The sequence below is a fragment of the Scardinius erythrophthalmus genome (genome assembly GCF_964197995.2).
Source record: "Scardinius erythrophthalmus genome assembly, chromosome: 17".
Lineage (NCBI taxonomy): Eukaryota > Metazoa > Chordata > Actinopteri > Cypriniformes > Leuciscidae > Scardinius > Scardinius erythrophthalmus.
In genome coordinates this window covers 21114353-21129115 of record NC_138237.1, presented here as the reverse complement: position 1 = coordinate 21129115, position 14763 = coordinate 21114353, and the positions used below count along the sequence as shown (strand labels likewise).

Sequence of the window (14763 nt, the reverse complement as noted above, 5' to 3'; positions counted from 1 at the left end):
AGCAGAGATGGTTTTAAGTGTGAGAGATGCTAACTGATGGATAACTAACATTAAATCCAGGGTTCCCACAGTCAGGAAATACCTGGAAATATCTGGGAGCGATTTCCATGCCTAGAAAAGTCATGGAGATTCACTACATCTTATTCTGTTTTTGTAGTTAAGCTAATTGATTTGCCTAAACAATCTATATTTTTTTTTCTTTATCTGGTAATCAGAAATGATTTGGAAAGTCCTCGAAATACATTGGCCAAAATGTGTGGGAACCCTGCAAACCTGACCCTGATCTAACATCCATCATTCATGCAATGCATTTACAATTCACAATTTCTTCAGCGATCCTAAATAGCCCTGTTGTAACTTAATAAATTGCAATTCCCATTCTTTAATCTGACTTTAATCACCGGTGCCCTTTTTAGTGCCCCCCAGCTAACACTAAAGCTTAGAAGAACCTTTCATTGGTTTCATAAAGAACTTTTCATCTGTCAGCCAAACAGGAAGTATTTAATTGAGAGCTTTTTCAATGGTTCATGCACATGTGAGAAACACTTTATTTTCCCTTTTTTTCTCTAATTTTTTTTGTAGAAATCTCTCATTCAGATTTCCCAGAAGGTAGGCAATAACACTACCCTTGCGTTTTCTTAAGACAATGTCTTTTTCCTGTGCTCTATTATTCCTTCTGTGATGTCTTGTCAACATTTATTATTGTTCCATATGCATATCTTTTCATATTATTTTTTTACTAATGCTCTGCGTTCATTGCCTGACTCACTCCTCCGCCAGCCCTCTTTTCTTCCTTGTCTTACCTCGATGAATAACACATCCCTCTTTTATTTGCATTACACCCCGTTCCTCTCTCATATGAACTCATGGAGTCCGGTCATGTACATTGTTCCGCAGATCTTGTGAATGGTCTTCCTGTGCCCTCGTCTGTACTGTAATCATGCAACATGGCTACACTCCTACAATGCAGTTAAATGACAGTGTGATACACTCCAAGTTTGTCAGGTGTTTGTAGATTTTCATATTAGACCATTAGACAAGGACTGAACTCTTGATAAAACCCTTAAAACTAAATGATTTTGATGCTCAGTTAATTTAATGGTTCTTTGAACATCTACTTAAAATACTCAAATGTACAGCTATATCTACATCTACAGTGCCTAGGGGAAAAAATGGTAAGCTTGCAGTCTAAATTTAATGTGATGAAAGAGAAAGACTGGGCGCTGCTATAAATAGACAAAACACATCTTTCTATTGCCATGTCCACAACAAACATACAGTGTGACAATTGTAGTCTGATTCATGAACAAATGACTCATGAACTGATTGATTTGAATGAATCTGTCAAAGACTGATGCGTTAAAATCGATTTGGCTGTTCTTGACTTGAAGTTGTTTTGTCATGTTCAACTCAAAATGAACAGAGAACTGTTATTTAAATGGGTTGCTCTAACGCTAGCTAGCTCACCCTCATGTCGTTCCAAACCCATAACGACTGAAGTTCATCTTCAAAACACAAGATATTTTAATGAAACTTGAAAGATTTCAAATGAGCGATTTAGTCCAAATCTTCTAAAGAGACACGTTTGTGTTATATGATGAACTTATTTAATTTAGACTCTTATTCATATATAAACATTGATCAATACGCGTACATGGAGAACGAGTATGGTAAAGGGAAGCTCTAATGTGCTTGCTGCTCAAGAACAGACCTTGTGCTTCTTCAGAAGCTCAAAAATGCTTTCATGACTTTAGAGAACAAACCTCATTGGTTCTTGTGCGTTAAGCAAATACATTTGAGCTTCTTTTTACCATATTTGATGTTCTTTATGAGCATTGATCAATGTTTAAATATGAATAAAAGCCTAAATCAAATCTCTTCATATAACATTTTCTTGATTAAGACTTTCATTTAACCGTTTGATTTACATGGATTACTTTTTACGTTCACTTTATGAACCTTAAGTTTTGGTTGCGTGGACTTTCAATGGTCATTCTCAGGTTTAGTAAAAAATATCACCTTTGGTGTTTTAAAGATTGTGTTTGGAAGAACTTGAGGGCGAGTAGATTACTTAATTTTAGTGAACTATCCTTTTAAGTGTTGTGAGATTTGAATCAGTGTAGTTTCTGACTGGTTGTTTAAATCAAAAAGTGTTTCAAAAACCTAGTGTCGTTATAAATGGTTCCTTCATTAAAGGCACAATATGTAAGATTTTTGAATTAAAATATCCCAAAACCACTAGAACAGTTATATATTTTGTTGACTTGGGTACTTACTTTATCCCAAATGTTTTCAACAATGCTTAAATCCGAAGAAATAAGCAATTTTAACCAGTTTAACGGCCCGTGTCATTGTGTTGCCTGTCAATGACGTCATATTCGTGTTACCTTCGTAGAAACCATGGAAACACCAAAGACGCCAGCCACAAAGCTAATGCAGAGAGTAACGTTAACAACTTTCAACACATTCAAATGTATTTTAGTATGATTGTTTTGACCACGTAAAACAGCGCTGCGTTACCCCACAATTTTAATTCGTCAAATAAAGTGACCTGTATGAACAGTAATTCAGCACTTGCAGCTGTTTTAGTAGAATTAAATAAAATTGTGAATTTTACTGATTAAACGTAACTGTAATAAAGTTCAAGTTCAGGGAAGAAGGTGAAAATTAAACACAACTTTAATCGTAAAATAAAGCACAAAGTAAAAGGAGCGACAGTGGCATCTAGCGGAGAAACTTACATACTGTGTCTTTAATAATACTTTTATTATTGTATTAATAAAGTGTTGTTGGTAAAGGTATAATGCAATTATTACAATGCTTAGGTAAGTGGACCAAGAATTGTTAAATTCCTTTTTCTTACCCGTTTTGTAGACCCCTCAGACAGATGTGAAATATTAGAAGTACTAGGCACCAAATTCTTTTTGATTTATATTCTGTTGATGGGAACTAAACACTCACCCAAAGCTTGACATTTGATTTTGAATAGGTTGGGTAAGTTCATGGTTTGCAGAGAGCCTGGCAGTGTAAATAGAGGATGACAGTCGTGTTTTCATGGTGAGGGTTGTATAGGGTGACTCCTGCTTCTCTCCTCTTACGGTCTACTGCTTATTCTTATATGGCTGCACTAAAACAGACGTGCTGCTTTTGTCCCTTCGTTCTCGTGCTGCGCTGTTTTGGAGGTGGCTGGTCTCCCCGTTCAACTTCATCTTTCAACACACACCTCCCTAAAGTCACTTGTTCAGCTGCACATGAGTAGACAAAATTATTGGGCTATGATTTACATAAAATGTCAGCCACAGATACTCATTTTTACAGTTCATCTTTGACAGACAAGCTTGGGATTTAAGTTTAGTGAGACTCCTGGTAGTTTTGCACTAGGCACTACTCAGAATCTTGCAGTTGGGTTTTAATAAACATTTTTCATTCCTTTGGGTTTTCTTTTAAATGATGCTCTTACATAACCAGACCGCAGAAAGTACACAAAGGAAATCCGAACTTGCACTTTAGTTTTTGTCACATCAGATATTCTCTCCATTTTGAATATGGATATGGTATATCCTTATGTTGGTCTTCTAGCTCTTGTCTGCTCATTTGTGCACTTTTACGCTGAGTACAGAGTGGCTTATGCAAGTGTGTGCTGATCCTAAGGTTCAGAGTTTAAAAGGATAATTTTGTCCAGAAGCTGGTGAAGGGACTGTAAAAAGATGCTTTATGGCTTTTGCTAAATTTCTTTTGGTCATTTTACTGATTAAACAGGATATTGATGATGATAAATTTGATAATGAAATCTACATAAACAGGACTAATACTTAGCTAGCACCAATAAGAACTTGAATTGAGGGACTAAACTTGTTGGTTTTCTTTGAGGAGTCCGTATGAGGGAGAGGGTCGAGATGAGGCCAGCAGGTGAGGACAACAACTAATAAAAATCTCCAAAAGTGTACTGCTCAAATCACTGAATCATTACTTAATGAGACCGTAGAGTAATTTATAGATTAAAATGTTTTGTTCTTTTTTTCTTTTTAATAATTTGATGACTTGCAACTTGAGACAATCAAATGTACACCACTGTTCAAAAGTTTAGAGTCAGTACGATTTTTTTTAATGCTTTTGAAAATCTATTTCTCAACAAAGGCTGCATTTATTTGATCAAAAACAGTGAAACGGTAACATTATGAAATGTTTTAACAATTTTAAACAATAAAATGCTTTCTATTTTTATATATATTATAAAATGTAATTTATTCATATGATGGCAAAACTGAATTTAGAGCATCATTACTCTAGTTTTCAGTGTCACATGATCCTTCAGAAATCATTCTGCTGATTTTGCTGCTTTCTTATTATCATTGTTAAAGGAACACGCTGACTTTTTGGGACTTCAGCTTATTCACCGTATCCATAAGTCCAGAGTTAGATAAGTCCATACATACCATTTTCATCTCCGTGCGTGCTGTAACTCTGTCTGACGCACCCACCGCTAGCCTTGCTTAGCACAAAGTTTCTCAATATGCGTTCTTGTCTGTACTTGTGTGCTTGTGGACTTGTGAAACGTCATCAGTCGCTGCTCAAGTACTGTCCCAATCCTTAATATACTGTCTATGGTCCCAATGCACAAGTTTGCATGGCAAGAACGGTTAAAAATCCCGGAAGTGTTCTTGACACACCCATTTTACCGAGGATGCATCGGTTGGTAACTTGTGTGAACTTGACGGCATTCGAGGAAGGAGAGGCAGGTCAATACAGTTAAGTTGTTTTTCTACAATTTCGCTATTTCATCACTAAATTCACTTCTGAGAACATTTGATGCAAGAAATCACCTGTGTAGATTTCAAATATTGGCATTTTTACAAAAATTTATGGCGAATCGAAAATGTGCTCAAACGTTTTCAGAAGTGAGCATCTCCATAAGCGTTGCTTTATTGTTATGAATATACATTACATTGTAGTGTACAGTTGTAGAGGAATCCCTTGAGCTGAGGGTGGGCTTGGGCGATAAAGGCTGGCTGTTATCGTCAATAATTCTCGTTATGTTTGGGTACTGCAGACGGCGTCTGTGCGGGGGTATTATTGTGCAATACCAGCAAGAACACATCGTCTCAAACTGTCAGCAGCATTCTTGTGTGCTCGTCACCTTGAGTTCATTCTTTCAAGAACAACTAGCAAGAGCGTTCTCCCCAAGAACACAAGTCCGTTCTTTGCATTCTTGCTCCCAAAATAAAGTGACAAAATAACGTCAACATTTTCCTATTTACATTGGATTTGTATAGTCACAGCGTGTACAAATAACAAGGTTACATGAGACACAGCCGTCTTCTAACCGTATACATACTGGGAACTATATTCTCAGAAGGCAAAGCACTGCTACTTCTGCGGAGTGATTTACTCCAACTCTGAGCGAACTCTCTGCTCCTCACCACGGTGCTTCTCAGGCGCTGCGAGCAAATCACTCCGCCCAAGTAGCAGTGCTTCGCCTTCTGAGAATATAGGGGAGGTTTTGGGGTAGTCCTACTATGATATTAGACTACATAGCCTATAATAAAATTAATTTTCAAACCTGAACCAAACATATTTTTATTCAAAGATCAACAGTCTGTCATTAATAATTAGTCTGCCACAAAAAAACAACATTAAAATCATGAACTCAAATGTCATTGTGACCAAAAAAAAAAAAAAAGACTGTTGTAACAGTGCGTAAATCAGACATTTCAGGCTATAGTCTAACGCTAATAAGCCTTATGCCAAAATTATTATTATGACGAAATTGTCGGTCATTAAATAAAAAATAATAATAATTGTGTAGATGATTTGCTTTGTGTAACCCAACATTAGACATTAGGCCGAAGTTTTTTTTTTTGCACACAGTGCCGCGACCAATCAATCACTCCTTTATGACTGGCTGCCTGCTGCACATTCACTGTACTTGCGGCTGCGACAACTCGCGCTCGCTTATCAATGCATTTTAATTCGCGCCTACGCTATCTTTGTAGAACTTTGTAGAAAAAAAAAAGATGCTGCAGCCAATGAGCAGCCGGCAGGGGCTGGCTGCAGGACAATACAACCTCCACAGACAGTTTTTAATGTTTTATCAGACAATAACTACTCAAGAATTTGCTTTAGTATAATTTTCGGGACAATTACGGCCGGATTCGGGACAACAGCTTAGATTTCGGGACGTCTGGTCTCCCTAGGTAGTTATGTTTGAGGCCTATAATAAAATGTTACCTAGTAGCGTGTGTGTATATGTGTGCGTCTAGCAGAGAGAGCGCGCGTCAGAGAAAGCTCAAAGTGATATTGATGTTGCTCTCGGGTCGGGTTCGGGCTGAAAAATTGCAGACGTTTTCAGGCTGGGTACGGATAAGGGCTTGAACACCACGGGCCAGGTCTCAGTTAGAGCTGGATGTTTTGCCCCGTGCAGGGCTCTAGGCAGTATGCTAGCTGTATCCATTTACCTCCTGTCTTTGTGCTAAGCTAGGCTAGTGGTGGGTGCGTCAGATAGAGTTACGTCACGCACGGAGATGAAAAGGGTATGTATGGACTTATCTAACTCTGGGGGATACGGTGAATAAGCTAAAGTCCCAAAAAGTCGGCGTGTTCCTTTAAAAGCAGTTGTGCTGTGTAATAGTTTTGTGGAAACTGTGATTTTGTTTTTAAGGATTCTTTGGTGAATAGAAAGTTCAAAAGAACAGTGTTTATTTAAAGTAGAAATCTTTTCTAACATTATAAAGGTCTTTGTCAGCTTTGAACAATTTAATGTATCCTTGCTGGATAAAAGTATAAAAATCTTACTGACACCAAACTTTTACTAGTGCATTTCTTTAATATACAAACAAGAATTCAAGAATTTAAAAATAGGTCAACACTTCTACACTTCTACTTCTAGTGTTTTATTATATTTAAGTTGCATACGTTTTTTTTTTCTTTTTACTCCCTCAAGCACCTTACAGATGTCCGATTAGTTAGCGGATGACTTTGTTTTGACTGCATTGTAGTCTTCCACCATGGGACCATGCGGGTGTTTTGTGTTGATTTATAAAAACATTTCATCATGTTGATTTAATTTTAATGTGTTAAAGCAGAAGATCTATTATGTAGATGTTACAGCTTGAATCAACCAAGCTTTGTCTGTTATCATTTGCATTTCCTTGTCTTCCTTGTGTTCACCTTCATTTTCCTGTTTGTGCCTCTCTCCTCTCATCGTTCTCAACGAAGACCCATGTTGAGCCCAGCTGACAAGATGGAGAAAGGTACCCAGGGACTGCCTGGCGACGAAAACAAGGACTCCTTTTCTTCCTCTTCTCCAGCGTCCAGCACACCCTCATCCACCCAGGCCTCCAAGGACACCAAGCCACGCTCCCTTCGCTTCACCTGGAGCATGAAGACCACCTCCTCCATGGAGCCCAACGAAATGATGAAGGAGATCCGGAAAGTTCTGGACTCCAACAGCTGCGAGTACGAGTTGCGCGAGCGCTTCATGCTCCTCTGCGTTTCGGGCATCCCTGCGCACGACGACTTCGTCCAGTGGGAGATGGAGGTGTGCAAACTACCTCGCCTCTCTCTCAACGGGGTGCGCTTCAAGAGGATCTCCGGAACATCCATCGCCTTCAAGAACATCGCCTCGAAGATTGCCAATGAGCTAAAACTGTGAGGAAGTCGATCGGTTTTTGTGTGAAAAGATCTTGAGGAACGGCTGGAGCCCATATGTTGGGTATGAGGAGGCACTGTGAGGAAAATCATTGGAGTTGTGAGCTCTACGGCAGCAATGAAGAGTCTCGAGGCTGTAAAGGTGTAAGACAAGTTCATGGGGGACATTTGTGCATATAGACATTTTTCAAGGGGTTTATTTTTTGGGGGAGGTGTTCTGTCTTGGTTTGGGTTTTCTGTTCCTTTCTCACCCTCCTCGAATACTTTGTGTTGTCATCTTTATTTTTGGCAATTTCGTTCAAATGTTGTGGTTTTTCTTGGACCTCACAATTGTCGTCAGCTCAGAAAGAGTTAAGAGAGAGCGAGAAGAGGTTGGCGTTAATAAACTGGAATTGTTTGCCAGTGAATCTTTTTTTTTTCTTCTACAAATGCAAACCAGCTACTGTCATGGAAAGCTGTAGCTAACTCCCCCGAATACCCTGGTTCTTATTCCTTGTTCATCCCCAAACAAACAATGGTAAACTAAACCACATTACTTGATCTTGCTTCCAATTCCAGGTCAGCTGTGATGAGCAGAGATGGAGAGATTGGTTGTTTTATGCTCTGAATATACAACAACAAAAATCGAGACCCAAATGGCTAGGCACATTCAGTAGAGCCAGAATTTGAATTTTCATATTCACTCATGCTCTGATTGGTTCTGATCTAGCCAATGGTGTGGTTGCTAATCCGTAACTTCTGCCCCATTTCTACATCACAGTACAGTGTCTTATTTGAGCTGAAATGGAAGTGTTGACTTGAACCCTCGGTGCACTGGAGGTGAATCACCTCTTAGCACTCTATGCCCAGACAATTAGTTTTTTGTTGTTTGTTTTTTTTTTTTTCCTCTATTGCAGGGGTTATATATCTGAAACTAATTATGGGCCAATTAAGTAATTATTGGTGGATTGTAGTGTAATTAAGACTTGCTGGTTGGATCCAATCTGCTGCACTGGAATAAGTCTGTGTTTCGTTGCCTTTCTCTGGAGAAGATAATTATTAATATTATTATATGAATAAACCAGACATTGGATGATTTGTGTTCAACTGTTTATGAACAATATTCTTTTTATTTTAGTGTATTGTTTTTATTTTTATTTAGTTTCACCTTCAAACAACATTTGAAATATGCTTTTGTTCTTTAATTGATTTAAAGAGCGTGCAATACAAATAAAACTATTTACTTTCTAAAACATTCCACCTGAGAGCACTTGGAAACTAACTAGTCTCTAATTTAAGTTGTTTTTTTTGTTTTGTTTTTTGTAGGGTAACACTTTTATTAATATTTAACATTATACAGTGCTTAACATAATTAGTTAGTGTGCTTTTAGTATCTGATGTTATTTATCTGATTATTATCTTTACATTTTAAATTAAATGTATGTTAATTACAGATGCTGAAACATATAGCCTTAACGGTTATTCTTGGTTTATGATACTGTTCCAAATATCAACTTTTGCCTATTTCATTTGTTGAAAAACGTTTCTTCATGTTAGGAAAAAAAAAAATACTGTTTCTTAACCCAGCAGCAGATTTAATCCATATTAGTAAATTGTTTAGTCTCTTTTATTAATGGAATGCTTATCCTATCTGATATGCAGTAATCTTTATAGATTGAATGAACGAATATATAAAATGTGAAAATGACAGTGCTCTAAGGAGTTAGAAAAGTCTTGAAAAAATGAGGTCTTGATTACCAAAGTTATTGGCTATGTTTAGTTCAAATAATTGGGATTTTGTTTGTAAATTGATTTGAACAATCCGAGGAAGGAAAGAACGAAAAAATTACACCGGATGCAACACATGACATCTGCACATCTGTGATAGTGATATCCGTTTCGTGAAACGAATCGTTTTTCCGAGTCGGATAAGAAAACGTACGATTCGTTCACGGATCTAACTGAATCGGTCCGAGCGGTTTTCGAGTGCAGGGGCGAAAGGTAAGTTACTCAACTCCACTAGCCGAATAGCAGTAAAATGTAGCCTACTGAGATTAATATCAAATATGCTTACGGCTTGAATAAGCATATCAATCACTGGGTCAATGAGTCAATGATATGAAGGGCACATTTTTGTGTCCAAGTGCATTTCTATTAAAAATTTTTTGATAAATTCATGACAGATATCACTTTATTCTATAATGCCTATTTAGTTTGAATTCACAGAACATTTAAATAATACATATTTTATATTTTGTTATCTTAAACCCCCAAAATGTCAGATGGTGCAACTGTCTGAACAAATGAATAGACTAAGAAAACTACTTAAAATGGCGTCTTAATGAATTATTTTAAAACTAATTACTATGGCATCATTTTAAGTTTGAAACCTTTAATAAAAAAAACATTTGATAAAGATCAGTAGTGTTAAAGCTGTTATGATCATTGTAAAACTTCTGTCCATCAAATTAGTAGGCTATATTCTGAAATGTCAGGGTGGCACAACTGCAAACATAGCTCTTTTATTATGAATTGACAAGGGTAATAACAGTAAACGTGATCCTGAGTGAAAAGGTTTGTAGATCTCTCTCAAATACTGGTAAAACTGCTCGTGTAAAGTATGGGTAGGTTGGTACACTTTCCATGTCATGTGGTACAACTACACATAGCCTATACCACCTGACATAAAAACAGTCAAAAAATAAATTTAAACAACATTAACTGAAACTTGTTTAAACACATTGTTCATGACTCAAAAATATGCATTACATCAGTTTTGAAAAGATTTTTTAAAAACTATTTTTTTGAAGCTTTATTTGTCGTTTCAACGTTTTACAGTACGTAATGGATCACGCAGATATGTCAGGGAGCATGTAATGACGTATTACGTAAAATAGTAATTGAATCATTTTGATGGAGTTTTTTAATGAACTGTTCGAAAGAACCGGTTCGCTGAAATGAATCGGACTTCCCTTCACTAACTGGGGTCAATCGGTAGGAGGCGCTAACTCTAGACGCCTCACCGCGCATGTGACCCTCCCCCAAGGCCCCAACCTCAAACGAGGCACTGACTCCGTCATCACACATTATCAGTGAGCTAGCTCATGTCTTCGGTATAGTTGCGCGTTGAAGGTGAGTTTTAAAGATTACAATTCTTAATAGAGACTTTAAATGGTTTTCCTCGGTATTTCACTCGTCGAGTGTGTAAGAAGTACGAGAAGACCGTTTAATTGACCATAATTCAGAAAATGTATTCACTCTGTTGTCCGATATTCTCTCCTATCCTGAGCGTCGTCCTCATCTGAACCGAGAATATCGTAATTTAATCGCACTGATTTACTTTACAATGTGGGATTATTTTTTCTGCGGTTGTCGTAATGACTATACAGTCTTGCCTCACCGGACTTTTGTAGCTAACGTTACTTCCTTAGTCTGGTGCTAGCATATACTAGCATTAGCACGATAGCTTTAGTCATCGCTTGATTGAGATACAGTGGATCAGTTTGACTAAATAAGAGGTTAAAGATACAATGTTTTCATCGGTCATCCAGTCAAATTCACGCTGACCACATAATCAAGATAAAAATAGAGTGTGAGCCGTGTTTGGAATCGAATAATTCTATACGCTATAGCCTGAAAGTGAAACCGTTTTGCCCATATTACGCACGCTCTGAAATACTTTGTTCTGATTGGTCAGTCGTGTTTAGCTATTCAGCGGTAAAATAATTTTGTAGCGTGGCAGCTAAACTGTATAATTTAGCTCAGAGCTATTTAGTAATTATGCAAATGTTTATATAAATTAACTTAATATTCTTTCACTACTTAATTTACTCAGTAGCTGTGTGATTATAAGCGTGATAATATAATACAGGCAACCAGTCATCATCGCTAATTGCTGATGTTCTGTCTTTGTTTTTTTCTCTACATGGAAAAACGACAATTCATTTACTCTCAAATTAACATTTCATATCTATGCATTTAAACAACCATGTAATACATGGGATGACTAAGGTAGAATTAGACGGTCGTTACTGTAAAAAAAATCCATTCTGTTATAATAATTCCTATATTTATATAAACCCTAACAGAATTGGTAGGTACATAATATCTCGACTTGTATTCCTATGATTCAAGTATGTGTGACCATTAATTGTTAATACCAATGGGAAAATGCTTGATGGCAGCAGGGAAGTTGTGGTTTTTCCTTGAATTTTTGCTTGAACTAAAGTTATTTTTACTGTAATTTGTTTTTTGCCTGTTTATGTGACTTTGTTTTTTGTCTTAGGAACTTCATTGTTTGAGACCTTGCACGTGCAAATCAACCAAAGACTGATTCCAAAACACACTGCTGTTCTTCCTGTCCAAAATGGTGAAGATATTTGTTGGCAATGTAGCTTCAGCGACCACCGAAGACGAGCTCCGTGCTTTGTTCGAGAAGTATGGCCCTGTGTCTGACTGTGATATTCTGAAAAACTATGGCTTCGTGCACATGGATGAGGAAGAGGCGGCACAAAAGGCTGTCTCTGCTTTGCACAAACACGAGGTCAACGGCTCTCGCATCACCGTCGAGTATGCCACCACCAAGGTACGCAACGCCACCAAGATCTACGTGGGCAATGTTCCCGAGGGTGTCACCGCCGCCAAAATCAAGGAGCTCTTCCAGCCGTTTGGCAAGGTCGTGGAGTGCGATATCGTGAAGAATTACGCATTCGTTCACATGCAGAGGGAAAGCGAGGCTCTGGAGGCCATTTCAGAGCTTAACCACTCCAAATTGGAGGGCCAAAAGATCTTTGTGTCCCTCTCCCGCAGTAACCCATCCAGAAACGGCCGGGAGGAGGACTATTATCCTCCTCCCCCCCCGCATCACTATCCACCTCACCCACACCATCATCCTCACTTTCTCCCCCCACGCCCGCCGCCCCGTGACTACTATCCGCCTCGTGGCCGACTTCCACCACCTCCTCTCCCACCGCCGCCGCCCCGCGCCTACTACGAGCGTGATGTGTATGAGAGGGGCCCTCGCCACGACCCGTACGCTGCCCCATCCCCGCGTTTTTACGAACGGGATCCATATGAACGGCGCCTTCCGCCCCCTCAGCGACCAGTCACACCTCCTCTCGCCGGGCGCTACTACCGTGAGCGCAGCCCTCTCGGCGGTCGCCGCTCTCTCCTGCCTCCGCCTCCCCCTCCACCCTCTTCTGCTGGCTTTGCCCGCGGTTTCGCCCGCAATGGCGCTAGCTCAGCACCCCCTCCCCCTTCCGCCGCTCCTTCCTCCCACTATCACCGCTACTCTCTCGGCTCAGGCTTTGATAAGGATGATTATTTGGAGGACAAGTACAGCAATGGCTTCAGCCGTAGCTACTAAGCATTGAAGTTTGTCCGTCCCTTTTTTATTATCGAGGATCCAAGTAATCTAAGAGGGGCGTAACTTCAGGGAGTCAGGGGTGAATTTTTGTAATATTCTGTGATCGTTGTAGCTATTTTAGATAACGGGTTAATCAGTTAATACTGTATTCATTTAACTAATAGATTTACGTCCGCCCGATGAAGGAACGGCAAATAGGAAGTTAAATACACCTGTTTCAGAGTTTTATAGCATGTTATGTTGTACTATATTTGCCAGCCATATCGGTTTGAGTATTTTCTTAAATTTTTTTTTTTTTTTTTTTTTTTGGCATATCACATTTTTAGTTCATTTTACTCTGGCATGCACTAAATACAAAAGATCGCTTGAATATATATATATATATATATATATATATATATATATATATATATATATATATATATATATATATTTTGCATTGATATTTCAACATGCATAGCCTACCCAACAGGAAATTTGTCGTGTTAAATGTTTACCTGTTTTTTTTTTTTCTGTTTAGTATTTAGGAATATTCAAGTGTTGTCATTGTCTTTTGCATGAGTCGGGCAAGTTATTTTGGAGAGATTTTAAATTTTCATTATTGGTCTTCGTAACTAAATTATATTAATTCTGTCTTTTTTTTTTTAGTTTTTCTTTTTTTAATTGAATTTCATCTCTGGACTACCTTTATGTTGGCAAATTAACTTGCTATGTTGTTAGAAGTAATGCTGGATGTAAGTGAGACCAGTGGGAAGGAACAGAGAGGAAATGGGTAAAGAGGTGGTTGTGGGCGGAGCTGTATGCTAACTGACTGATCAACCAATCACATCCTACCGGCTAACCGAGCACATCGCATCCACCAGCCGCTCAACTTTCGGATCCGCCGCCGCATCCTAGGACCATCGGTCAAAGGAAACGAACGACCGACCAGCCGCCGACCGCCTAATAAATTAAAAACAACGCTGAATCAGTTCTACACTGTATTTCGTGATCACGTTGTATTAGACAAATAGCTGATTTGCCGACTCCGCAGACTCAGAGAAAGTTTTTAAAGATTAGAGACTTATTTTGGCATCACATTATAATGGACGTGCTTGTGATTGAAAATATTACTGAATTCTCAACATTGTTTCCTGTCCTACTTGTACTACTGCTGTTTGCCTATTGTTAGCGTACAGTTCTGTTTAAAATGTACGTTTGTAAAAAGCCTGTTTTCTCGACTGTTTATCCGAAACCGCTCTCTTTATGATATTGTCCACTCGAGCAGGTTCGAAACTTATGCTTGTTTTGATTTAACCCTATGAAAACAGATTCATGTTCTACCAGTCGCTGTCATCTTGCCGCCTGAATAAAATTTCGACTGACTTAGACGCAACGCTTTTCATGTCACTCGTTTTTAATTGAGTCTCTTTAATTTCTACCTCATGTCTCACTCGGTCACGTTATCATTCGTGTAATACAAATGTCCTTTGACTTGATCTCTAATGGGTGAAGTAAAGTGCCAAATAGCTTCGTAATAAAACTGCACTTTCCGCTTGAACCCTTCATACAAAAGGCCAAAGGCATTAATTTAAACCTCAGTAAATTCTAGTCTTTTGTCTTCTTTTTTTGTTCAAAAATGACCCCTGTCCAAGATGAATGAATGTTCAATACTCTGTTTTGAATAACTTGAAGCTTTGTGTGGTTCATCAGGATGGGTGAGTTAAAAGTTAAGGTAAGTAGTATTTCAAGCTGGATTGTTTGGACTTTTGTTCTCCTTGTCATGTTGCACG

The 14763-nt window shown here is 38.4% G+C and overlaps 2 protein-coding genes across 31 annotated transcripts in view; both read left to right on the top strand.

Moving 5' to 3' along the window:
• The window catches only part of mark2a (MAP/microtubule affinity-regulating kinase 2a), a 41375-nt gene extending 32653 nt beyond the window's left edge, over nucleotides 1-8722 (top strand). For 8 of the 30 annotated variants that reach the window (XM_081391689.1, XM_081391701.1, XM_081391683.1 and 5 more), the window contains 3 exons: nucleotides 583-609; nucleotides 3871-3909; nucleotides 7216-8722. In XM_081391689.1, coding sequence (XP_081247815.1) covers nucleotides 583-609; nucleotides 3871-3909; nucleotides 7216-7651 — 502 coding nt within the window. In that variant the 3' untranslated portion in view covers nucleotides 7652-8722. The remainder of the gene's footprint in view (nucleotides 1-582; nucleotides 610-3870; nucleotides 3910-7215) is intronic. The other 22 variants (XM_081391674.1, XM_081391691.1, XM_081391686.1 and 19 more) reach the window with 4 other exon arrangements.
• Nucleotides 8723-10656: 1934 nt separating this feature from the next.
• Nucleotides 10657-14364, top strand: LOC308706218 (uncharacterized protein). The gene is made up of 2 exons (XM_081391670.1): nucleotides 10657-10758; nucleotides 11912-14364. The coding sequence occupies exon 2, from the start codon at nucleotides 11993-11995 to the stop codon at nucleotides 12989-12991; it is 999 nt and encodes a 332-aa protein (XP_081247796.1). The 5' UTR covers nucleotides 10657-10758; nucleotides 11912-11992; the 3' UTR covers nucleotides 12992-14364.
• Nucleotides 14365-14763: the final 399 nt, after the last annotated feature.